The sequence below is a fragment of the Hetaerina americana genome, unplaced genomic scaffold, assembly GCF_022747635.1.
Source record: "Hetaerina americana unplaced genomic scaffold, ioHetAmer1.1.p SCAF_81, whole genome shotgun sequence".
NCBI lineage: Eukaryota > Metazoa > Arthropoda > Insecta > Odonata > Calopterygidae > Hetaerina > Hetaerina americana.
In genome coordinates, this window is record NW_027287439.1 from 1,480,610 (window position 1) to 1,506,328 (window position 25,719).

The following is a 25,719-nucleotide window of genomic DNA, read 5'->3' on the forward strand; positions in this document are numbered from 1 at the left end:
AATGGATGCGAGCATCAGTAGCCCTTGAAGCGCCACATTTAGTTGTATGCAATATTAATGTAATCAACATTAATCAATAAAGGCACAATACAAATTTCACATTAATGCATACTGTCAACCATTGTATAATGAACTATGTGGATTCAAAACAAACTATGACATTGGTATAAACAAGAGGATAATATGCTCAGTCACTACTAATACATTATCATAGTACGAGGTTCACAAACATATGAGATTGATAGAAGTCTTTATAATTGCAATAATATCGACGTATTAAAATATTTTCACCCAAAAATCTAGGTCAAATAAATAGAAAAATACTAAAGTCAACATTAACCATGATATATATATATATATATATATATATATATATATATATATATATATATATATATATATATATATATATATATATATATATATAAGTCAAACACTTCATTTAAATTTCACAAAAAGGCAAGGCAAGTTTCTTAAACCATATTTGTGTACAATACAAAATTGCAGTCATACTTCACACCAGCCAATTATTAAATTATTCAATCCCGCTAATGTTATCTTCTATCTATTACATAAGTGAAACTGACAAACATGCAATTCATCACCTTCATTAGTTTGAAGGTTCTATTATATTAATTTGGCAATATATTTTCGACTATTTTAATCAATGCATATTATTTTCTGTAGTATTTTCAAATAGGCCACATGACAATGAAACTTACAGGCACCTCACTATTGCTGAGCAGGTTCAATGCTCAAAACATAAGAATTACCCGGTCCAGTTATTCGTTGGGATACTCCCAGAAGTAGAATTCTTAAGGTTACATATAAGCCAAAGAAATAATATGGTGGAACAAACATTCTGAAGTTCAACAAAACTGGAATACTTTTTATTTCATCGAGTATTAAGTCTTATTTAATACAAAATAATTAAAAAAAGCATTCGAAATACTCATCAGCCAACGAAACCAAACTGGGTCTTTTCATTTTAGAGTAGAAAGGAGAAAATCAACAGGGAGACTTTAATTTTTGAGCCTAAAAATATCCATGCCTGCTACGGGAGAGTGTCAGATCGGGTGAGAGATGGCAGCATGACAATGGGCCCCACATCCCCACCCAGAGGATGTCAGTGCAAGTGACAAGCCCTCACTGCCACCAACTGCAGAAGTATGAAAATTGGTGCAAGAACTTCTGAATATTCGAGCGTACTGCGGCCAGAAAGTTTTTCACAGAGCAAAAACTTGAAGACGAAGAGAAGCACAAGCAAGGACAGGGACCAGGAAGCCCTCAAAAGAGCGGCCTTATATGCTCCCTCAAGATACATTCGCACAAAAACAATGGCACAGAAGTAAGTGTTGAGGGCATCAGCTACAAACAGAGGGGAGAAGATAAGCCACGGGGAGGGCTGCCTGTGCATGGAAGTCTGCGAGCCGGAGACCTGGGGAATTGGGGGATCGGCAGGGGGTAGTGCACCCTCTGCCCCCAGAGCAACCAAGATTGTGAAGAGTGAGAGGGATGCCAGAAACACCCACATCTCGAATACTGTGAGGCCCAGCCATTGCACCAGCTCATCGAGAGAGAAAAACATTGCAGTGTGGCGTCGGGGACGAGAAGGGCGAGGCTGGCAGCCAGAGGGGCGGGGAGGGGCCTGCCCACCTCCAGTACACCTCTCGTGTGAAGATATTGTGCTAGCAATGGACCACCGCTCTCGCGGTATGGTCCCACTCCCGTTTGAAAAGACTAGTTTTGTTAAGTAATATGTACAGAAATACAGACCTACAGCTCCCGAAACAATGCATCAGCCGATAACCATTATGCTAACATCACTTTTCTTGAAGCAGCAAAACAGTAAACAACACCCAATACAGCTCACTTAAGGAGTCCACGTTCGATTATAAATAGGCGTATGCTCATTGAAAAATTCTCATATTTCAGTTTTTCATTATGTCATAGTTTGAACTGAAATGGCTTTTCAAACATAGAGCTTTTCCAATGCAATGCGGAAAACTCGGATGTGGACAGCAGAATTTTGTCTTGTATTTGTAGCAGGTTCAGTTTCATCATCCTGTGGCTCCAAGTCATCTGTCCATAAAAATAAGGGAAATATTAATTTTCAAAAATTACAAATTTAAGTTATCATTGCAAAGCATTATAGAAAATATGGTGAAGGATGCTGAGAAAAATGTTATCGAAACTTTTATGAGTTAATGCTGGAATTGCAGAATAACAGAATCAATTCTCTACTGGCTGAGTTGGATAGCAATTTCCTCTGAGGCCTGTGTTCTTGTGGTAACTAAAATATTGCAATAAGTCCACATGAAACCTTTGAATACGTTTTGGCATTCCAAAATTCCAACTAGTGGAGAATTTATGTACCCATTTATGATGCAATTTTACTGCCTAAGAGTGCCAGAATTTTAATATTTCAAAGAAAAACACAATGCGTCACTGTATATTCTTATTTAAAATTTGCTGAATAATTACGGTAAAGGAATATATTTATCCTCTTGATAATAATAAGATACACAAAATTCTGACTCTTCAAAAAGGAATTAGCTTGTATATGTCTATCCAGGTCCGAAAAAGAGTCAATGTTACCTATGCAATACAGCACCATTTGAAGAAGACAATAAATAAATAGGAATGATATTTCCTAGACTTTAAATACATAGCTCACTTTTCTTAACATGAAATATTGTAAAGTGGCCATTCTAATTTTTGTTTTTACTAACACTTGTCAGATAACTGTTCATGAATAGCAAGAAAAAGGAATTATGTTTTATGATGTTAAATGAAAAAGAGGATTGAAATTTTTCTCAAAATACAATTTTCAATATTTTCTCAAAATCATAAGAGATAGGTAACAGCTTTTCCTTGCAACATTAATGAGATATTTCTAATTGTCTAAATTTGTGTTGATCTTGAGATGATTAGAAATACCCATTATACCATAATAAAACATGGTAATCAACCTAAAGGCTGGTTCTGTAGGTGATGGGAGTACACCCAATACTAAGCCCAGTGGCATGAAATTCACAAATCAGGGTAGGGTAATACTTTTCATCAATGGTCTTTCAATACCATGATTGTTTATATAGTACTTTTGAGTTTCAGAAGGTCAGGCACTAATCCCGAAAGACCATTTTCTACAGTAACACTTGAATAAAAATCTTCCCATCTATTCCACTGGTTCCATCAAAGAGAACTAACTTGTACAATTCTTTGCACAACATTATGGTCTTTTCGAAACATGTCTGGTTTCAAGACATGAATATAGATGTTTGTAAATTCCCAGAGAATTTTTACAATTATACTATTTCCAAATATCTTGGTTTTATATGATAAGATCTGGATTGGTTATTGTTATATTCTAATACTCTAAATCTCTTTTACAATATTCATTCCAATGGTTATTGTAAACTGGATGCAAATATATAATTGAGAAAGACATGTAAATACATATATGTAAAGAGGTTGCCACTCATGGTAGTGGCCACTTTCATCAGACTTAAAAAAAAGGGACAACAACGAATATTTTTCACTAAGTTTAAGAATTATGATTGAACTAAATTTTCAGTGTTTATGTACAGTTCAGAATTTCATTCCATCATGTAGCCTGCTTTTAATTTTAAGTGAACAGAGCTAATACATCACACAATGTTATCATTCTTGAAACAGAGGTATAATATCTATAAAGTAAAATAAATGAAGGTTCACTAAAATTGCGTAATATTGATAAAGTACAAAGAAAAAAGTGGAGTCATTCTTTAAAATATGAAGTAACCTTTTAAATTTTTAAAATTAAATTGAAAAAATTCATTGGATTTTCAAATGGAATAAAAGAGGTATAATTTCAGACATGAGCAAATAAATCATGATGAATGTGCAGGATTCTGAGAGGATGACCAAAGATTAATAGACAGGGTTGTCAGAAAGAGAGGAATACATCCTCACTGTAGGGCTGGTTGGACTTTTACAAGAATGCAAGTGAACTCACACGACTCTAGTCCATCATGAGGCATTATGCTGGTGACAGATAGCATTTCAGTCAATCACCACATTCCAATACATGTATCTTAAAGTACACTGAGATAAGACTGAATCAAGAATCAAATATTGAGGAAAGGGGGAAAAAGGAATATTTTAAATAAGGCAGGTAAGGTAAGGCTGGAGATTATGATGTTTCTAGATTTATGATAGCCTTCGTCATTTTAGGGAATTCTAAAGAATTTTTGAAAATGTAGGTCTCTACTTATGGTTTCAAAATAGAGGAGAAATATCTAATCAGGGACTGAGTTGTAGCCTTGATGCCTAGAAAAATGGCTCTTATGGAGCGAAATTGCAATTTCAACGGAGTGTATTTTTATATGTTTTCAAACCCTTCATTCCATGAAAAATATATTCTGAATGGTGGACTGTGATATAATAATTCTAACAAATTTAATTAATGACTGTTGCTCATTTTTAACTACATTTTTCATCTATTTCTGGAAGTGTTTGCTGTTTAACTCAAACCATACTGATAAAATTAGAAATGGAAATTTCCAACGCCAAGGTGACAGCTAGTCTTATCATGTACACAAAAAAGGTGCATTACTTAATTGCACCAGTGCACAGACATTACACATGGAATTATATCCATTTGAAAATTCTCCTAAGGGAATCACAATGACAAAATAAAATTGTTACATTGTAACGTACAAATAGCAAATGACTCCAATAAACGTTACTGTTGCAACATCTCCCGCAGATTCTCAGAAATCAGAACAGAATACAGGCCAAATGGAGTTATTAGTTACACCCACACAACCTCAGAATAGAGATGGAAAAAAAAGTATTACATCATCACATGTTCAGTACTCTGGAATAAATTATTTTGAGATGGAAATATATATATAATCAACAGTTAGTTTCATGAAACAAGTACTAATAAGTAGGCCAGAGTTAACTTGAAGACTACAACCATGAAATCTATAATGTAAGGCAATAAATGGCCATGTAGGAACAGATCTACATGTAAAAATTGTTATCCTAGCATCAATTAATATCACATATTAGTTAAGGGAACTTGATAGTCTAGTGGTAGGTCATGGTATTACTGACTGTAAGGCCCAGGTTTGTGCCCTCCAAGTGTTGATTCCATGGGACTCCTCTGTGGGCACCCTCAGCTTCAATCGAGCTGTGTGATTTTTTGGGTACTAAAGCTTCCTGGAAATCAATAGGAGGCACAGGGAAATGATCTGACCCCCATACCCTAATGTGAGAATTGCACATGCCATCAGGCTAAGTATTGGGTGAACTCTACTGACACCTAACCAACTGACCTTCAGATTGATAAATGTGTTTATGGTTGTATTAGTTAAAAACGTTTTCATACATGTATTTCATTAGTGTGTTTGGATAGTGATTTGACAGCTCTGGTTCCAAATATGGGCAGATGCCTTCTGGACAATTCTGAGTATGGGGACATATAAGGCATGGAGGCATGCGACCTCTGCCTTGTCTGTCAAATGGACATTCAGGGTGATTAGAGACGGTATGTTGTTGGTTACTCTGATCATGCCTTTTTTTCATTTCCTCAATATGTGAATTAAATTCAATTGAAGATATTAAACCTACTTAAAGGTGGATTTCAGAGTCCTTCAAAACTTGGTATTTCCTAGTATTGTGAAACCATCCTCCTCCTTTTATCTTTTATTATTACTTTCTTCACTTATTTGTAACTTCTATCATCATACATGATGTCTAAATATCCTACTCTCCCCCTTTCACCACCATGCTTACCCAAAAGTCTCTCTTTCGCCATTGCCTTCAACACGGTACTACCTTTCCATATTTCCTCCATTCACTTTCTCTGCCTTTTCCAGATACCCCTTAGTAACTCCTCTCTTTCTCCGCCCAATTTAAAACTTCAGCATTTGTCTTCCTCACTGTCAACCCAAACCCAACATCCTCCTGTCCCTGCCACACCCACATCTCAAAAGGCTCCAATCTACAGTCATCCTCTTGCCTCTAAGACCCAAGTCACAGATCCATATTGTACCACACTCCATATCAAGTCTTGACTAATGTTTTTTACATCTTTACTCATTGTAATAGTATTCAATTAATTTCTTCTTGTAAATGCTTCTTCCATCCATGTAACTATTCTCTCAATGCCCTTGCCACTATGGCTCTTTCCTTCAATACTGCCAAAATAAATTAACTACTCCACCTGCTCTAGTTTATTCCCTCATATTGTAATGTTAATTAGCTTTCCTACTTTTCAAGAATCTAAGTACTTTAGTTTTCTAGTGGTTAATCTCATAGCACACATGTCACCCTGTTCCTCTAAAACCCTCAATAACAATTGTGATCCTTTGGTTGTCTGACTCACTATTGATTGGTTATTTGCAAACCTGACTTAATCATCTCACCATCCACTTTATTTCCAGCTCAATCTCTTCACATGCTACCATTAACATGTCCTCAGAATAGTATATGTTGAAAATTATCAGTAATAACAGGTAACCCTGCCTTACTCCACTGCCAATCATTTCCCATCCTAATTCTCTCTCTGTTATCCTCACCTGTGCCAGTGATTCATGTAAAAGTTTTGAATAAGTCACCTATCCCTCCAGTCTACTCCTATATTCTGCAATTACCCCTCGTAAACTAGGCCCACTCTAACAAGTTTGAACTTAAAATCAATGAAACACATCCTCATTTTATTCAATATTCCTTTCTATTATGTCCTCATCACTGCAATGGTATTAAAATTTTCCTCTTCCCTTTCAAAACCAAAATTGATCTTCACCTTAACGGTTGATGGTACTATTTCAAGACTGGGATCAAAATTGAGCTAAGGAAATCTTCCGGTCATATTCATTCCTCATAAATACAGCATGCAGGCTCCAATAATTTCTTCCATTTTTCCCTAAACACTTAGTAACTCTGTAGGGTTATTAATTATTACAACTGCCATGTTAGACTTATTCTACCTTAGTGATCTTACTATCTAGGACTCCTGAATCCAAGCCATCCTTACTAACATCAAATTTCATTTCTATTTCCAAAGGGTGCAACCTAATATCCTTCCCATTAAGTTTGTCTATGTATTCTTTCCACAGTCTCTGAATCTCTTCTGGCTGTAACCTCTGTCTGATTTATAACTTCTGCCTTGTCTCTAATGGTACCTATTTTTTTCTCTAGCTACATTCTGGCAATTCTTTTACCAACTTATAGAGCACAATCTGCTAATCTTTCTACCACATTTCCTTGGCCCAATTATTCCCATGCTTGCTTATTTTTTAGTTCTCAGCACTTTCTTCTCCCTGTTTCCATGCTTAATTTCTTCCATCCATCCTCTCAAGCCTTCTCTCATATGACCCACATATTCTAAATTCTTATTCCTTGTCATTCTCATTGTTTCCTTATCAACTCTTTCTGTACTAATTTCAAACTCCACCTACTTTTCCACAACAGTTTTCATTCCTCTATCGTCATTTATTTTTCGTCTTTTTCTTTTTTCGTCTATCGTCTTTTTCTTTTTTACTGTAATTAAACTTTCAAGATTTCCCTCTCCTATCCCATCTATTCCCTTTGAATTTTACATTGCATTCCCTGACCTTAAGCATGAACCGAATCTGCACTAACAGCCTGGAAGCTGTGTAAGTTGATGACACTATGTAAATATATGTCAAACCATGAAATAATCTAAGTGATATCTAACATTCCCCAGTATCTTCAACGACTACTTACATCAGTGATGATGTTCGTACCAGGCATTTGTTGTCAAACCCATTCTTCTGAAGAAATCGACTGCTTCCCCTCCACAACCATATCTAATTCCTTAACTGTACTCTTATACCTCTCTTTTATACCTCCCCCTACCGCTGTGTTCCAATCCACGATTGCCTTTAGACGCTTCATTCTTGACACAATCCCGATTATTTCTTCCAATTTACCATAAAAATTGTCCATTTATTTCTCCTGGTAAGTTATTATCAGCACATACCCCTGGAGTTCCAATATGTTGGTCACGTCAGCTTTTATTCTACCAATAGTATTCAATCACACTAATACTTTATTCACTACGACAGAATTACCTGAGATCGAGAGCAAATGTAAGTTCTCGTGAATCGTATTAATAAAGATTAGTGGGGCACTGTCCAAAACCTATCTTGAATAAGTAGAATGTCTTGAATGAACCTGTGATATTTGACATTGGGTTGGTTAATACAACCAATTGAAATTGGGGATCTTGCACCACAAATTAAATCGAATGAGTCAATTTTCGGTCATCTTTTCCACATAAAAATAACAACTATAGCGTTAAAATTAAAACCAATATCAAAAATCCACACCCGTTTCTCTCATAAAAACATGTACAAATATTGTGGGGATTTAGTAATAAAAGTTCACGTACCAATTATGTCAACTGTATCCGTATGAACATCTAAATCCAAGGTTTGATGAAAAAGATCTCGTAGTTGAAGTGCTAAATTCACAGCAACGACCACTGCCGTCCCAAGACCGTGAATTATTATTTCTGTTTCCCCTTCTTGCAAGAGTTTTTCACAGCGTGACAACTGAGCCTACATGAGAAATTCACCAAATAAGAAAGATAAACTAAACCTAATAATAAAACTAGCGTCTTAACAATTTCTATTGGCATTAGAGAATTTTGTGCTAACGTGCAATTTCATTACCAGTGACAACTGTATGGATATTGAGAATCACACTGATATCCTGGTTTACACAGACAGCTAACATAATCAAAATATTTTAACAAGTAATCTACATTTAATACACAGTACGCACAGTAAAAAGGCTCAATTTCAGCTACCTTAAAGGGCGATTTCTTGGTTGCATATATCTCGTTCTTCTTGCGAGGCAAACGAGGGGGTAATCGCTTTTTCAAAGCATAATTTGAAGTAAGTTTTACTTTGGCAGAGGACACCTCTTGCTGCTCTTTACAGTCATCGGCCATTACAATGCATCTCTCACAATATTAATTAACTATCCATTTCGCAAATTATTATGACAATAAGTACTTGATGCCAACTCCACTAAATCGTACATTAAGTTGGCAACTACTCCCATGATCCTATCGCAATCGCATTACGATTAGTCAGCGGACGGCAACCATCGATGGTGTTGACGGCGGCCCTTCAAATCCCTAAAAAGTAGATACCTTAAGTATTCATTTACTTGCAGTCAAATAATCGCCATTATATTACTATTTCCAACTTTTTTCCAATATTTCGAATCTTAGATAGCTTATACAATTGAAAGTCATCGAAAAAATGTAAAAATAATATAATCAACAATATTTGTGCGGTGAAACATCATGATTGAGATAAAAAGAAGTAACAAACTAAGCTAAAAAATATTTACGTTAATCTAACAGCCTAATTTCTATATATCTCATTCATATTTCTTGATTAAATATAAGTTTTGTTGAGAATTAGTTTTACATTTTCCTACGGGAAACAAGTAGATCCATTTGCGTTCGCAGATGTCGATTTGGAAGGGCTTCGTTTACAAAATGCAACGTCTGTGGTAGTGTTTAAGCCTACCTTATAATATGGTGAGTATTTAAGAAATAAATGTGTCTCCTCACGTACCTAAGCGTACTAACGGGAACTGTTCAGTACTTTTGTAAGTACCAATGCCCTCGAAAAGGTTTGATTCCTCCTTAACCCAACAGCTATTTTCATCCGCATCGCCGGAGTGCCTTATCGGTAAAAACATAGCCACGCGGCTGTATTTAAATGTATTTACATGAATGAAATTGAATAAGGTAGGATATGTTACTTATTTAGGAGGATAATGAGCATAATAGTAAGGATGTCAAAAGAAAGACGGATCCCCGATGAGAAGATGGTTGATGATAGGTGACGTGAGTAAATTGTCAAGTAAAGATAAATATGGCGGTGATTTATTTTTAAGCTTACGGTCGAATGGATGCGAAACTCGTTCATCAAGTAGAGAAAAAGATTTGGTAGCTTCAGCAGTGGAATTTTCCTTTGGAAAATGTAACACGAAAGCACACGCGCAATACATTATGGTGAATTCGCGTAGGAATCGGAATTTTTGGAGAAAAAAATTGGAACTTCGAGGTTATTTTTCGCGCTCTCCTAAAGCAGAATCTTCAACTTGCAGAATTATAACCAATGACCTATATATGACTAATGACTGCTTCTACTACGCCGCAACACACTTCACATCAATTTAAAATTTCCCTGGGATTTGACTTGAACATCATCCGATCCGTACTATCTTTAACAAAAAAGAGGATATTAATGACAGGGGGAAACGTAAAAATACAAAACGAAGTACTAAAAGATATGAGAGTAGTTTTGTAAATTATTAGTTATAGTTTGTTGCACGAATAGTATGAAGTAATAGTTCGAAAACTTTGGTCGTTTAGCCACGAAAATCAGCAGAGAGCACCCAACAACCTTTCCTCCCCTGCCATTCCTTGAATTTACTCGTTTGTTTTTTCCGTCCAATTCAATTTTCCATTCTCTAATCCCTCGTCCTAAAATCCCCCCGAAATAGCGAGATTATCGAGAAAAATTCAAAGGCAGAAAAAATGAATGCAAGGTACATTTTGTGGAAACGGAATGTTTAAGGCTTTAATGAAGGGGTAGGAGGAAAGTTACGTAGGAGGCAGGAAAATATGATATATGCTGGACGGAATGCAGCCTTAAAATATTTTATCAGCAGTTAGGCTGGACTTAAAAGTGAACCAGTTGGCTACTAAATCCATAAAAAATCTCTCTGGACCGATGGATCAACCTAAATAATAACAATCAACCGTAACGATTAGATCGATCGTTCAAGATTGTGTATGCCGATATTAGGTTAGTTAGCCGATGGTTGCTCTTACGTAGGGGTATTATTTTTTAGTGAATATTGCGGGGTCGGAGATAGACTATACATATGACGTCATTCAAGAGGTGGAAAAATTGTTTTCGACGCAGTCTGCCGAGTTCTAAAATGACGGCCTTGGAAAGGTCAAGAATCACTGGGAGAAATGTATCTGTACGGTAACTATTCAGAGGAGTCTTAGGAATAAACAGTAGAAATTAAGTTTCTAGCTCGAGTGTAAGTAGCAGTTTTCAGGAGAGGCGACCCATAGCTGAGGTCATTTGGGACAGGAGTGGGTGATAGATGCAAGGAAAACTAATGGAGGAATAAGGGTGGGTATATAGAACACATTTCCTTTTAACTCTCAAGAAACAGAATTTCCTCCGATAAACCACGGAACTAGGAGCAATCGTTACTATTCTGTACGAAATTGCGACCGTGCAAATGGCTTTTACTGCACTTTTGCTTGTTATTAGTAAAACATTCGGAACAGCAATCGAAGGCGACTGTTTGCGTAGATGAAGCCTATTATTCAAAAGGATTTTCATACTTTTCATTATTCAAGGTGGCAGCGATATGAGCGAAAGTGACCCCTCTAATAATTTCACTAAAAAGAAAACTTTTGTTAATACGGAGTGTCATTTCGTAATACAAGACTTGACGAAACAACACGCAGGTGAGTTCATATATGAGTAACGCTCGGATGCAAGCAGCGGTGTCGTGTAACTGTAGGCCCAATCAGGAGAATTTGGAAATAGGCCTGAAAGACCATAATTTCCCAGGCATAAAGACTGCGTAAGATAATTTAGTAGAAGATGTATTATAAGTATAGGGATACGGTCTTTTCAGCGGCCGTTCCATGAATCTTGTCGGCAAATAAAATTGCTTCACGATTTAAGGAATGGTTAAGAGCGAGCGACGTCTTTCACTCCTTGCTTATTTGTATATTGACCAATGGTAGGTAGTCGTCAATATGTGCCAGCATTAAAGAAAAGCTAAGAATGAACATTTTCGCTACTAAAATGAATTTTTGTTGAATCTTGAATTGTTAACATGGTACGGTAGAGGTGCAGCCACCCTAATCGATGCCACTCTGTATTTTCGCAAGACGCAGATTAGCACTATCTCAGTCGCTGAGGCAATAAGGCCTCGTCAGCAAGCACCTCCTCGAATAGGCCGCCCTCGACAAGATGCTAACAAATAGGCAATTACCTGCTACACCTTTCTATCGCTCAACTGTAGGGTGACAGCAAGTTCGGTATACTTTCCCGGTAATGGTTCAATACAGAAATCATACTCGGAAAATGATTTTTCCAGTCGAGGCATCTATCGGAGTACACTAAATAAATACGAGAGCAGTATTACTTTACGCTGCCAAATATTAAATAAATTTCGCAACCACACCGATTTCAAAAAGAAATAAACACATTTGTACCTTTTTAACCAAACAAGTTTGTACATTAGACGAATCTTCAAAACCTAGTATCCTTTATTCAAGACCCCGTTGGTTTTTCATAATCGTGACATTTCGCAAATATACTGGGGAAAACATTCTCACTTTGAAATACATTGGCGGTTGTCGAATTTCACATACCCAATCATTCGCAGACGTCATGGTACCAATTTAAAATTATTTTAACAACCTTGATAGCAAATAACTACCCAATACAACCACCAACTGCAGGCTAAATTGAGAAGCCTTTCACTATCCCATATCAACCATTACAAACCATAAACCTGCGTCAAATCAATTTTTACACAAAACATACCCAGCAATTGAAAAATTTAACTATTTCCACCCAGATAGGGTCTTCCACAATCTAGCATTCTTATATTATATTTTATTGGGGAAATTACATAATTAGGAAAATTGTTTCAAGGCCTTTATCAGTTCCCCATTATTTCCTCCAACAAATTTAGCAGTAAGTATTAATTACTAATAATGACCGTTCTTTCGATCATTTTTTAAATACCTCTGCAAAATTTATTACACTAGTTCCCATATGCTCTAGAAGTCCTGAACTATCAACCAAGAGCCCATGAAACCCCGAAAATCTTTTAGTTACCAAATTCTGTAAATTGCAGTTTGGAAGAAGGAAATAATTTGCATATTGTATCTAAAATCATGACCATTCAAATGATGAGCCAACTCCCATTTTCACAGCAAACAACCACTAGTCACCATTATCGACTACTCTCTGAGAAGAATCAAACGCCGGTGGTTAGTGGGCCTAGCCTATAGAGATACCTTCTTACGTATTTCGAGTAAAAACTGCAGCCGAACCAATAGGTCACTGTAGCACATTATCATTTGCATGGAGCAAAAAGTGATCATGTGAAACCTGTCTTAAGCATATATTTTGCTCCTTTGACTAATAAATATATTACTGACACTTTCAGGATGATGATCAAGGATGCGCAATACCAACAATTTCTGTAATTACAAAAAGTAGGGCCCTACAGAGATTTTAACAAATGACAATATAACAAAAGTGTGGTATTACCGGATACATCTCACAAAAATCTCTTACAAATTCAGCACCTATGTCTAAATATAAACACTACCATGACTGATATCTTACACCTGAAAGGTCACCATTATTGCCGTTATCGACTAGAATTTTATTTTAAACAAAATTGATGTGTTCAGACAATTTTGGCTTGAGATAAATCTTTTTGGTAAATTTCCATATAGACACAACAGAACTTTCATTCCACTGACTAAAGATTTTTTTATAACACGAAAAATACCAACTGAAGGTAACACTTGTGTACACTAATGTGTCACTGTTTCCTTGACAATGCAATTAAATCTTTTTACAAATCTTTGAACATCAACCCAATGGGACATTTGAAAAAATCACCAGTGGGTCTCACTTTAATGGAATGTATTATTAAACAAAAATGCATGGCTGTGTACTTAAAAAAATAGTTAACTACTGATAACAATTTTATTCACTGTGTTAATGAGGCAGTTGTCACATCCCCTTCTCTTCTCAATATTCTTGACTATTGTTTTTACAATTTACACGAACATTTGCCACATAATCAGCCCATAATTGGAAGGTTCAAAGATCTAATGCATCTTCAAACATGACAATGACGCAATACTACTCACAACAGGTTTTACTACCCACAACAAATGTTGCCTACAGCTAATTATGAGCATGAACTGATGCCATTTAGATTAATTAATATTAACTATAGAAAAATTATAGCATTTACATGAAGCAGTAACTATAACAATTACAAACTTTCATACCAAAATGTCATCAAAATCAAACTTCTATTAGTAGATATACTGGTTGAAATTATTATTAAAATTTGAGATTAAAAAGTCTTTTGAGATTAGAAAGTCTTGGGGTTGACATACATCTGAGCCAACACAGCCAATGTTTCCAATATTAGTACAGAAAAATGCCTCGTGTGGTCAATAAAAATGAACCATAACATGCACCAATTGTTCACAAGATCCCAATTTTCGACATTTCCAAACCCCAACACATTTAGCCAGAAAGACATGAGGCACCTTGTCCCCCTCATACTCCTGCCGCTAAGGGAAATTAAAAATACGGGTAAGTTTTTCAGTACAGGAGTGTAAGCACATTTAATACATTTTCTTGGCATGTAATTCATGGTTATGATTGAAATTAATTGCACACACCATATAAAAAGAATGACTCACAACCCTTTTTCCATAGCTTTTCTCTTTTACAATGAAACACTCAATACACTCAAGTACAGCCCCTCCCTCCATCCCACCTCCCTTCTAATGGTAACATAGTTATCTTACGATAATCTCATAGTCCACTTGCTGGTTAACCAAAGTGACATAATACCTATGCTTCTATTGATTCACTCGGGCAAGCACTGGAGGAATTGACATAATCTCTCCTTCCATCATCGAAGACTGACAGAAATGCTCAAAGTACTGTCTGTTATGTCATAGGAGTAATTTTATTTAAAACACCACAAATACACATATTTCAATGGGGTAGCAGTTGGATCTGTGCTTGTCGACTAAGTGAATTTCACTTGTTTTATCAAAAATATGAAATTTCTCCTTCAATGATATAGTGTAGTGCATAAATTATAATAAAAAGCATTACTGAAAGGGCATCCAACCAATTCAATCAAGAAGGGCATATTGGCTTGAAACATAAAAAACAAGCACAAAAACCAATCACATCCACATTCCATAGAATTATGCAAAATAATATACAATTAAATTGAAGACAGTAGTACACATCTTTTTAACTGTTACTTCTCGGGTTTTAATTGCTACCATCATAAAACCACTTTACGTGGATTTACATTAGAACTAACAATTTTAGCAAGTAATCCAATCTAATTTTATAGATGGAAATAAAAGATGTTTAAAAGAGTAGGCTGATCATAACAAGGAATGCATTATGAGTTCACAAATATAAGTTTGTCAAACCTTGAAGGTTAAAAAAAATTACAGATTTACAAATTTCAACACTATGTAGCTAATTACAGGTGACAAAAATTGATGAATTGATAAAAATCTTGTACTTTTAATATATATTTAATATATGTATTTATATTTCGCTTTTTTTATATAATTACTTGTTCACTTCCAAGTGATTTGAAAATGCATTTCAATTGGTGAGACAGGCTTAACATGTTCTACTCTCTTTCAGAAGATGTACTTTCTATTATTCATTACAGCCAACAAACAGGCCTAATGATACACATTTTTGCTCTTCAATAACCTCCTGTCCACTCCAGCAATACAGACACACACCTAAAAACATATCCCGCTACATCACCATCCATTATCTCCCCCTTCCTACTGAGATGAGAAAAACAAACACACTTTGCACACATACCTGGACGAATCACAACACAGTGCTTTGAAGTGACAAAAAAAAGTTGGTTATTGAAACCCCCAACGACCCCGATTCCCACTCATATACATGCACTAGTGCACACTTGACTCCTTTCACATGGCTGATGGGGTGCGAGGCCCCCACCTCACTACTAGATCTTCAAAGTTGTGTTGAGATCACGTCAGTCACCAATCACTTCCACTGGTTCCCCTTAAGAGGAACCACTTAACCGTACCGGGTGGGAAATGCGATGGAAAAAGAGAGGGGAGAGGCACAGGTCTACAAGTGAGTAGTGGAAACAAACTTGATTTGGGGGAAAAGCTGCTGCAAGTTTCAAGCAATAGAAAATTGAAATTATTTTACTACTTGAATGTCTTGTACTTGAGTGAAAGAGTGACTCTGTAAAGTGCAATTAATGTAAAGTAATCATGAATTTACAAGGCAGAAATGGTAGGAAGTCATCTTGGAAAAAGGTGGCCCATTAAAATACAAAATTGTCAACAGGACACCAAATAATATGTGTTTACATCTTTATATTCCCTAAATGGAATGAAAAATTAACTTAATAGTGCCTCATACTCAAAGAATAAGAACACTAACATCTTTCTAAATTTCACAGTTCGGAAACAAAAGAATAAAACTTGCATAAAAGATACATCATGCCTCAACCTATGTAATAGCAGTCCCCTCTGTGCGTCTCTTGTAATCAAACACCTACCCAAACTTGATTCAAAAATCTCTTTTTTCCTCCCATTCCCTTACTGTACAGCTCTCAAGGGATTGATGACTTGGTCGTCGAGGATCTGTTGATAAAAAAAGCATCTTAAAATCATGGCAGTTGTGACATTTACTCTGTAAGAATGTACCTTTTGGAAAATGTTGGTCCACCTGATGGTGGTACGAAAACATGTTAAATTATTTACGTTAGTCCTACGTGAAATAAAAAATTCCAGGCAATTTTTTCAGTCATCAAGCAGCCAGTAGTATTTTGCATCATTCTTCTCAGCTTATAACAACATGGTTCACCTCCAATGCTAATAAAAAATTAGGAATCTTCTACTTAATCTAGATTACGGGAAACCTATTACTTCAATCTTGCTTAAAGAGCCAAATATCAAAGCATCATTAATGCACATTAATGACCTTTGGGATTAAAAAATGAGGTCTTTTGAGTGACAGTCATGGCTCACACAAGTATCTTTTAACATTATTAACAATGTTGTTAACAGCACATGGTCATAAATTCAGAAGAACTGAAGCATTCAGCACTGATAGAATAATTACACATCACTTAAGTAGTTATAACTTCCGAGTGCCAACATTTGCCACAAATTCAGTTCAAGATTTCAACCAAGTTACACCATGCACAATATGATAATAGTAATGACAACCTTACTATATAAAAAATCAGGTACGCGAGGACTCGCAAGTGCTGTTTACTCAGACTTCTTTTCGCCTTCTCCATCAGCCACAACAGCTGCCACCTTATCTGCTGCAGCTGCTGACACTCCGTCCTTCGCGTTCTCGGTGACTGCTATTGCTGTGGGGGCCAGAGTCTTGGACACAATGTCCGTCGTAACAGACTTGGCAACAGGCTCATCAACCTTAGGTGCTGGTGGATGAGATGCCTCCTCTACCTTACTGAGTTCAGCATCCTTCTCATCCTCAATTCCATCTTCTTTTTCCTTATTCAACGCCTCTTCCTTCTTTGGAGAAGTTTCGTTTGCCATGGGTTGAGCTTCTGGGGTCTTTTCCTCTTTCACATCCGATTTTGGTTTCTAGTCAAAAAACAATAACCACATCAACGAACCTGAATTACAGCACAAGGTGGCCCAATAAATAGGATTAAACTAAATGTTTTACTTAAAAGGCTGTTATAGAAGAACACACCACAGACATATTTTCCATACAAAACGTCAAAGAAATCATCCCATCAGGCACACTTGAACATTTTTCATGTCTCATAAGGGAAACAGGATGATTAGTAAAGGACGAGAAAACAGAGGGGGCTAGTGTACTGGTTTCCCACACCAAGGGCAGGTCAAGGTTTATGTACTGGTGATATAAGTGGAACCTGATCTTGACTTGACCGCCGTGTGGAGAGGACTTCAAGGAGTAAGCCACCTACTATATGGGTCAGTAAATTTAAGACTTGAATCTTTCATTATGAGCGTGTTAATGCTAATGAATGCATAAAAGCTTGGATTTCTCTCAACACGTCCCCTGACGTGACCTCAAGTTGTTGATCACCACCCATAATGATGACAAAAAGATAACTTGGAGAGGTAAATTATAAGGAGTTAGTTTGAATGTTCTAAAATAAAGGGTATTTCTCTATATTAAGGTATTTCTCTATTTAAGCGCTTAAGGTAGGATTTATTGAGCCTCTACATTATATCTAATATACTTATATTTGTGGAATTTAACCCAAGGATATCATGAAACCATTTAATTCTGCAATACTTTTACTATAAACACTCATACTATCATGCTACACCTGTTTCAGATCGATTCACACAACTTAAGGTATAGAAATAGTAGGTGTCTTAAATGCCTCTTATAACATATTAGAAATCAACAAAATTCCAAAGGGGCCAATATCTGAAGCAGTTTATAAAAAAACTCAGTCCATGTGTCTCAGAAAGAGAACCCCGCTATAGTAAGAAAAAAACAATGGACGTTGAATTATATAATTACCATCCTTATTGAATAACTGCCTGTCAAAAATTTTTTGATCATGATAATCCAACTTATGAATATGTCACATTAACATCAATCGCAGTAACGGGAAGAGTTAACTTATCCATTCTACATACAACAGGGCCAGGTAACCACTGTTGTCCATCATAAATATAACGACACTTTACAGGTATATGACATGCTATCACTTCCCCGACACCACATAACTTACGCCTAGCATTGTTCAGGATGTTTAGAATGAACCACATGAATAGTATCATTTCAGATCCATTATGCTACAGCTATCTACTGGCATTAAGGTTCTGATTCAGTCTCAAGATATTTCAGGATAAGATGAATAGGTTTTGAAATTTAGACCCTTGAATAGAGCATTAACTTCAATAGTACATGTGAGGGACTTGACTAAGTCCTTAAAAAAATCTTAATCCTTTTATATCTATGCAAGGCAACAAAAATATTTGTACATTTCACAGAAAACTCGTTCACCTGTTGAATTGCACAGGTTTAGTACGCTGCATGTCAAAACTCAGGACAATAGGCATCCATCGTTCACACAGAAATAGAAATATCCTTTGATAGGTCAATATGGTGCAATCATTCAACAGGTACTTTCAATCTTAATAACAAATTTTCAATGAAGTTATAGAGTAAACATATATTTTCATGTTTTTCATTTTGATAAGTTACCTTGATCAAAATCACACTGACAAATGCCCTTTAAGATTCTATAAATTTCAACACCCATTTACTCTCTTATCAGTGTAAGCACAGAAGTTCTGCATTCTCATGAAAGTATAATTAAGGTGGCCAGTCATTGCATTATTCCAATTCCAGACTTTTCCCGCCAAAAGTCCCTTTCATTTACGAGGTTTTCCTTGAGTGTTTTGAACCAGGTCAGGTATTTTTTGGGGACAATTCCTCATTACTTCGTGCATCACTGGTGGTATAATTGAAATCTATCACATGATAGTTTTAATATTCTTCAGTTCTTAACTGTTCAACCAAATCCTGCAAACATGAACTGACCTAACATGGAAAAGGATGCTACTTTAAATGGAAAATTTAGACTCCTAAAATCTAATCCTGAAAAACTAATTAATCTTGGCTTATAAAAACAGGCCCATTAATCAATTGTCTCCTTAACTTCTGAACAAATTGAGCCATTCGAACTTTTTCCCAACAGATTCTTCACAATTGATTATTACAGGAGCAATCACCCTGATATTTAACAGAATCAGAACCACGTTTTTACCCTTCGCTATACAGTAAAAAACCCCTTGAGAGTTTCAACTCACAACTTAGTTTGACGGATGTCAGTCTGTCAGGTGTCGGGCTCCCCAATAGAAAGCCCAACGGCATATGATATTCACAAGGGGAGGAGTGCCAAATCTTTTCCCTGTGCCACCTATGATTTTCCACCAAGTTCTGGCACCCAAAAATCACACTGCCTGGGTGAAGCCAAAGGGGTGTGCCCTCAGGGCCCAGGAATTGAACCCAGGCCATATGGTATCCCGCTATACCCCTGGACTACCACACCCACTATACAGTACTATTTAAGTTTTTAAAGTTAAACTACTGCCATTATCACACTTTTAACTAGTGGAATCATATTGCCAAGCTAAGAGAAAATCATTAAGTTGTAACATCACTGACAGGATGCCATGAAACTTACTATGAGTACTGTAAGAGTGAACCAGTATAGGATGCTGTCAGTGCTGAAGTCTTTTTATACTTCAATGGAAACATGATCTCCAATATTGCTCCTGGCTCAACCAAATAGGCTATTTATTTTCTACATCTCAGAAGACAAAATTTGGTCCATTTTTCACAAACATTATGCTATAATGGACAAGCAAAAAGGAAGATTACCAATATTTAATTACAACGTATAATATAAAAAATCTCTAGTGATAAGGGTTAAATACACTTATGTATATTTGATATTATTATAAATATGATATATTAACGTCACCACATTACTCCAACTATCCAGTGGCATGATTTAAAACTAAACAGGTTAGCCTGTATCACACAATTCACTAAGTCACGATCTCAAACTAAAAACATATGGGCACTCAACAACAGTAATAAAATTAATAAACCACATGAAATAAAGAGACAACAATATGCAGAATTTAACCAAGAGCCCTAATTGCATTCCTCAAAATCATAGTTTTCTTTATATATATCCAGAGACTTTGAAGGATTGCTCATAATGAAATTAAGTTTTCCTGATTCACTGATTTTTGTTTTAGTTCTACAACCCCTTATAATTAATTTGAAATGAAATTACTAAAGTCGAGAGCATACAATATCTTGGTTGTTTCTAGTGCTATAACTTCTTTTTTTAATGAAAAATAAAGAGTTATTTTTGGGTTGAAGCTGCTCTTAAAAATTAGCGTCAGGTTAAACACACATCTACAAAAATACATTAATTCATTCAGCTTCAGTCAATTAGCACCAAATGGGTTATACAGAAATTGCTTACAATTAAGAATAAAAATCAAAGCACCTGATCGTGCAAAAAAAAGTAATAAGTCCTTATACTACCTCCAATGAGTTGTCCTCTATTTTCTTTTCCTCCACTTTATGATCATTCCCCTCCTTAGGTGTGGATGCCTCCGCTGAGTCTGCATCCTTGTCCACTTCCATTTTGTCCTCCTCCTTCTTCTCTTCTTTCTTCCCAACATCATCCTCTCCACCCTCCTCTTCTTCAGTGCCTCCACCACTTTCCTTATTCTCGTTGATACCATCCTCTCCGGCACCATCTTCATTTTTGGCAGCATCCTTCTTCGGCCGTCCTCTCCTCGAGCCTCCTACCACATCAAAATTTAAATAATATAAGGAATTAATAGGCAATAGTAATTACTATTATTAATTAAGTCTAGTCAAACCCTAATAAAACAATTCACCTAATTTTCTTTCGAAATGCTAAAAAATATTTGAATGGTCTAAGGAATATGGGCTACATTTACTGAAAACAAAAAAATTCAGATCCAAATTTAGTCTAATCAACACAGGAGACAGTCCACTTTTCTTTTCAGTTTCAGCATACAGCTTAAGACAACTTGCATTAGATCCACTCTTGAAACTTAGGATTTACCTAAAGCTAATGAGCCATTAGCACCACAGTAGTTGGAAACAATTTATATCCCATATTTAGCCCGAGAGTGCATGTTAGTGTGCACATCAGCCATTAACTGAACAAACAAAATGTTTACACTGCAAAAAGATGGCTAATCATTGGCTAACTTAAAAATTAATAACTGCATCACCGTTCTGACATTCCACTAAAACTATAAAAATGGTTGATTCAACCACTAGGTAGCTGATACTATAAATATTCTGTTCTATCAACTTTATGAATATGAATAATTATGAAATAATACAGTGACAAATTGTTTCTTGCCAGATGCAATAAGGACTTCAGAGTGGCACCCAGTTGAATAAATAAAACTGGTTACCTTATCATAATTATATGATGATAATTTAATCAAATCATCCAAGTACATACAGGTCAAAATAATTAAAAACATTACAAAACACACCCTGGATGTATTCAAATTTTACCAACAAAAACATTGACTTCGAGCGACAAATTAAAAACCTACAAAAATATGCTTCCATTAAATGACTCCACTTCACACTCATATCCTCCAACCACATACATGATCGCAACAAAGATTTAATTCTAGAACTTGATAATATTTTGGTGGCGATTAACTGAGGAAAATTAAATTGGTTTACTAACCTCTACCACCAGCTCCTGTTGTTCCACTTGAAGCAGCTGACCTACGCTCTCTTTTAACAGGTGGAGGTGTTGGAGGCACTCCCCGCGTCGAAGACCTAGTTCTTCTTCGGCCCTCCATTTCACCGTCGTCCTAAATATAGAAATGTTTACAGCATATTGAACACACACTTTATGAAACTTGTAATCAAATACTCTACCACAGAAATATCGCAATCACTAAGTTATCAGGGTCCATAATGTTAACTGACCTTTAAAATTCCTTCACTTTCTTGAATTCTGAGTATAGTCGATACTCTTTTCGTAGACGCTCTACGATTCCTTTTCCCATCTTCTTGTTTCTCTTCTTCCTGTGAAATATAAAATACTTGATTAGATAACGCGTTTCCGGTACTTCACAGGCGATTTGGTGATTAAATGCCGGTTAATTACCTGATTAACTGTGTCCCCTTTTACTGGAGTCTTTGATTCTTGATTATTTAGTGTTTCCGCCGGCTCCTGAAAATCAAACTTTATTGAAAATAACGAAACAAATCACAGCATTAGGTATATAAACAACAGAAGCTGAAAGATATCCCGTATTTTGCAAACAAAAGGAAAAAAATGCATTTCTTCAACTTGGCGCGTCTTCCGTAGTTGCACACACCCCCGCTAGGTGGTTATCGATGTACCAAACGGACCCAGAACGCCATTGAGGGCTAAATCGCCACTTTTCAAACATAAATCACAAGTACAACTCCACAAACTGCGCATAAATTAATTACTCATCAAATTCGACACTTATTGATTGTCCATTAGAGATAAACTGTAAATCTCAGAATACTTCACTTCAACGGAAACTGTTGTCAACAAATGGGTGCGTATCTCTTATTTCGCACGTATCACGTTGACCAAGCATGGTTTGGATTTTGCACATTATATACAGAAAATACTCAATTCTTACCTTTGGCGTCACCTCCATGGTAACATCCTTTTTCACTTCCGACTTATTTTCCGACATTTTGCGTTATACGTGCACAGAGAACTAGGAGGACCACGCTCCTGACCCGACTCCCGGCGACTTGTGTTTGTAACTCTAGGGAAGATGGCGGTTAGCGTGGGTCACGTGACTTCTGACTTGAACTTAAAAAGTTAGAAAATAGCGTCATCTAGGGGTAGGGAGAACTACTGAATTTGGCGGTTTAAATGTAGGACTATTTGATGCAGCAATCCTTTTAAAACCCATAATTGATCCACTTGAACGACCTTGTATTACTAATTACCGTAAAAACTAGTTTTAGTCTTAACAGTTCGTCTACCTCGTAAATGAAATTCGCCATTCAAAATTTTATGTTCCGAGCTTACGTTTTGCCCGTTACTTACTTGTAAAAAGCCGTTCCCATACATAAGAGCAGAAGCGTATTACACTTTGATTATATCAGCACCACAAACGTGTCACTTAAGTAATTTTTGACATTTTTCTGCAATCACCTGGACTTCCTATTGTCAAGTTTCCCGGCAGTAATCCTTATTCAAAATATACCTTCTTAGATTTGAGTTATTTTCTCTGACGAATACAAATTTTAATGAAACGTTCAAAATTCACAACATAAAAATTCGTAGTATCGAGTCTCTAGTACTAAAACAAAGAGCGATGCTTTTGTTTCTGGAGGAGGTCGTTTTAGCCGCGATTTCCCTAAATACTTAGAAGGCTAGAAGCCATATAATTGAAATTTGTTGATATAATGCATCTTTCTTTGCCGAAGGTGCTTAAACTCGGAGAAGCAGCCGGTTAAGGTTATGATGTCATGTTAAAAGGTGCATTAACTGAGAAAATATGGAAAGCGATGTTTATGAGTATTCTCTTTCCAGCTCTACTAGACACTTTTTTCCAAAAATATGGATGGCACAAATGGAATGAATGTTTACACCAACCCTAAGGGATGGGTTTTGGGCTCAAGAATGAGGGCAGGAAGACCCTTACGATCATCTCTATGCGAGGATATTCTTTCTTGATTGAATGCAAAATGAGAGCATGACAATCATGAAGAAGAATTTGCCTGCTTCATAACGTTATGAGTCAACAGTTTTTAATCAATCATTTGCTCCTAGTTGGTTCACTCATGCCAGATAAGTCCATTAATAATAATATGTCTTGGGGCGAGATTGAGACGATCTAGTCCCTTCTTTCAAACGACTAATTTAGGTAAAGTAGAAGCCAGATGAAGGGTAGATTGAATGTCACATCAATATTAATATTGAAGAAGTAATTGGGAAATCAACTCAATTATTTATCCCAAGGGAATATGGTGGAGCCAAGTATATAAATGAGTGTTGGCTCATTGAGCCAAGTGTTGAGCCTAGCAGAGGTGGAAAAAAGGCTTCTGCAGCCATCATCACACAAAATCCTTGCACAGCCATTCAAATGCCAGAAGAAAAGAAGACAACAGGAAGACCACCATGAAAATAGATTTGGAATGATAGGATGATGCTGAGGACAGACAAGGAGGAAAACATCATATGAAAGAAGCATAGAGGAAATATGTAAAAGTTTGGCCTGTGCAAGTTGAAATGGAAACATAGCAGGGATTGAGTGATAACAATGGAATAGTTTGTAGCAGAGCCAATTTGGGGATATCAGTTAGATTATATAACAGTTACTCATAGATTCACGAATAGTGTGATTACTCCTATAGTTTCCTGGGGGCAAATACGGACAAAAATAGTTTTTCAGTACTCATGAAATACAGGGTTAAATTTAGCAGGAAAAGGTTATAAGAAAATAAAATGGAGAACAATTAGCGGGGGGAGGTGGCAGTTGAAAAATTAAGAGGTAGGATGTGGGGACAGACAGCTATTGTAGAATAAATATCGGAATATCTCCATAAATAAAGAAATGAGCAAGTGAAAGAACAGGAATGGTTTATAGAATAAGGGTTAAGAAGCCATTGCTGAGTGGATGGATAAAAGAAGGAATGAAAGAATATAAACACAAAATAAGGCAGAAAAAAGTACAAAGATTTAATAAACAGATACAAGAATGTAATAGAGCTACAGTAGCATGATGGGAAGAATGGTGTGAGGATATGGAGTGTTTACAGCAGCATACCGAAATGGGCCCATGATTCAGGAAGACAAACTTTATTAGGAGAATAGGAGAAGACAGAAACCCAGTGCTAGTCTACTCTCAATGAAAGGTACTAAGGGTCAAACCACTTGACGTCCTATACAATGAAGAGTGTCCTACTGGGAATCTTCTTCACATACTTGTAGCTCCATAGGGATTGCGATAACCTAAATTAAAATAACCTAAAAAATAATGAGAATTATTATACCAACAATGTGATTTGAACCTGAGCCTTCTGAGAGGAAAGCCGGGACACTAGCTACCGTACCCAACTGAAACCCCCGGAACCAATTTTGTTGGGTGTTATGTTGTTTTGTTATGCATGGTGTAGAGATAGAGTACTGACAGTGCTCATAGAAAATCTAAATTAAAGAGTAGACCACTATAATGATAATAATCATGATGGACCAAATAATGAGAAAATAAGATGAGAACTATGGGACCCAGCTTAATAG

General features: G+C 36.2%; 3 protein-coding genes across 5 annotated transcripts; all 3 read right to left on the reverse strand.

Annotated features, from left to right (window-relative positions):
- Nucleotides 1–416: 416 nt before the first annotated feature.
- LOC139698314 (transmembrane protein 203-like) lies at nt 417–1,588 on the reverse strand. Its single transcript, XM_071597204.1, has one exon. It carries the CDS (start codon nt 1,586–1,588, stop codon nt 1,127–1,129), a length of 462 nt encoding a protein of 153 aa, XP_071453305.1. The 3' UTR covers nt 417–1,126.
- Nucleotides 1,589–1,960: 372 nt separating this feature from the next.
- Nucleotides 1,961–9,075, reverse strand: LOC139698315 (ribonuclease P protein subunit p20-like). The gene is made up of 3 exons (XM_071597205.1): nt 8,828–9,075; nt 8,408–8,576; nt 1,961–2,082 (listed from the first exon to the last, which is right to left on the reverse strand). The coding sequence occupies exons 1-3, from the start codon at nt 8,969–8,971 to the stop codon at nt 1,973–1,975; spliced, it is 423 nt and encodes a 140-aa protein (XP_071453306.1). The 5' UTR covers nt 8,972–9,075; the 3' UTR covers nt 1,961–1,972.
- A 4,254-nt stretch (nt 9,076–13,329) lies between these two features.
- On the reverse strand, nt 13,330–23,236 carry LOC139698288 (neurofilament medium polypeptide-like). 3 transcript variants are annotated; one of them, XM_071597171.1, is made up of 7 exons: nt 23,102–23,236; nt 22,591–22,656; nt 22,410–22,508; nt 22,162–22,291; nt 20,961–21,226; nt 17,102–17,488; nt 13,334–16,513 (listed from the first exon to the last, which is right to left on the reverse strand). In XM_071597171.1, exons 1-6 carry the CDS (start codon nt 23,156–23,158, stop codon nt 17,147–17,149), a joined length of 960 nt encoding a protein of 319 aa, XP_071453272.1. In that variant the 5' UTR covers nt 23,159–23,236; the 3' UTR covers nt 13,334–16,513; nt 17,102–17,146. The 3 variants fall into 3 exon arrangements, with proteins under 3 accessions (XP_071453269.1, XP_071453272.1, XP_071453270.1); XM_071597169.1 differs by having other exon boundaries at nt 13,335–16,513; nt 17,107–17,488; XM_071597168.1 differs by having other exon boundaries at nt 13,330–17,488.
- Between the last annotated feature and the right edge of the window lie 2,483 nt (nt 23,237–25,719).

Bases quoted from the DNA above. Each gene is read 5' to 3' on its own strand.
- LOC139698314 (XM_071597204.1), bottom strand. From the start codon at position 1,588: ATGTTTTTCTCTCTCGATGAGCTGGTGCAATGGCTGGGCCTCACAGTA.
- LOC139698315 (XM_071597205.1), bottom strand. From the start codon at position 8,971: ATGGCCGATGACTGTAAAGAGCAGCAAGAGGTGTCCTCTGCCAAAGTA. The intron at 8,577-8,827 runs GTAGCTGAAATT...TTTCTCATGTAG, and splicing joins CCAAGAAATCGCCCTTTAAG to GCTCAGTTGTCACGCTGTGA. The intron at 2,083-8,407 runs GTACGTGAACTT...TTTTATGGACAG, and splicing joins GGATACAGTTGACATAATTG to ATGACTTGGAGCCACAGGAT.
- LOC139698288 (XM_071597168.1), bottom strand. From the start codon at position 23,158: ATGTCGGAAAATAAGTCGGAAGTGAAAAAGGATGTTACCATGGAGGTG. The intron at 22,509-22,590 runs GTAATTAACCGG...TATATTTCACAG, and splicing joins AAGGGGACACAGTTAATCAG to GAAGAAGAGAAACAAGAAGA. The intron at 17,489-20,960 runs GTAGTATAAGGA...TTTTTTGACTAG, and splicing joins TAGAGGACAACTCATTGGAG to AAACCAAAATCGGATGTGAA.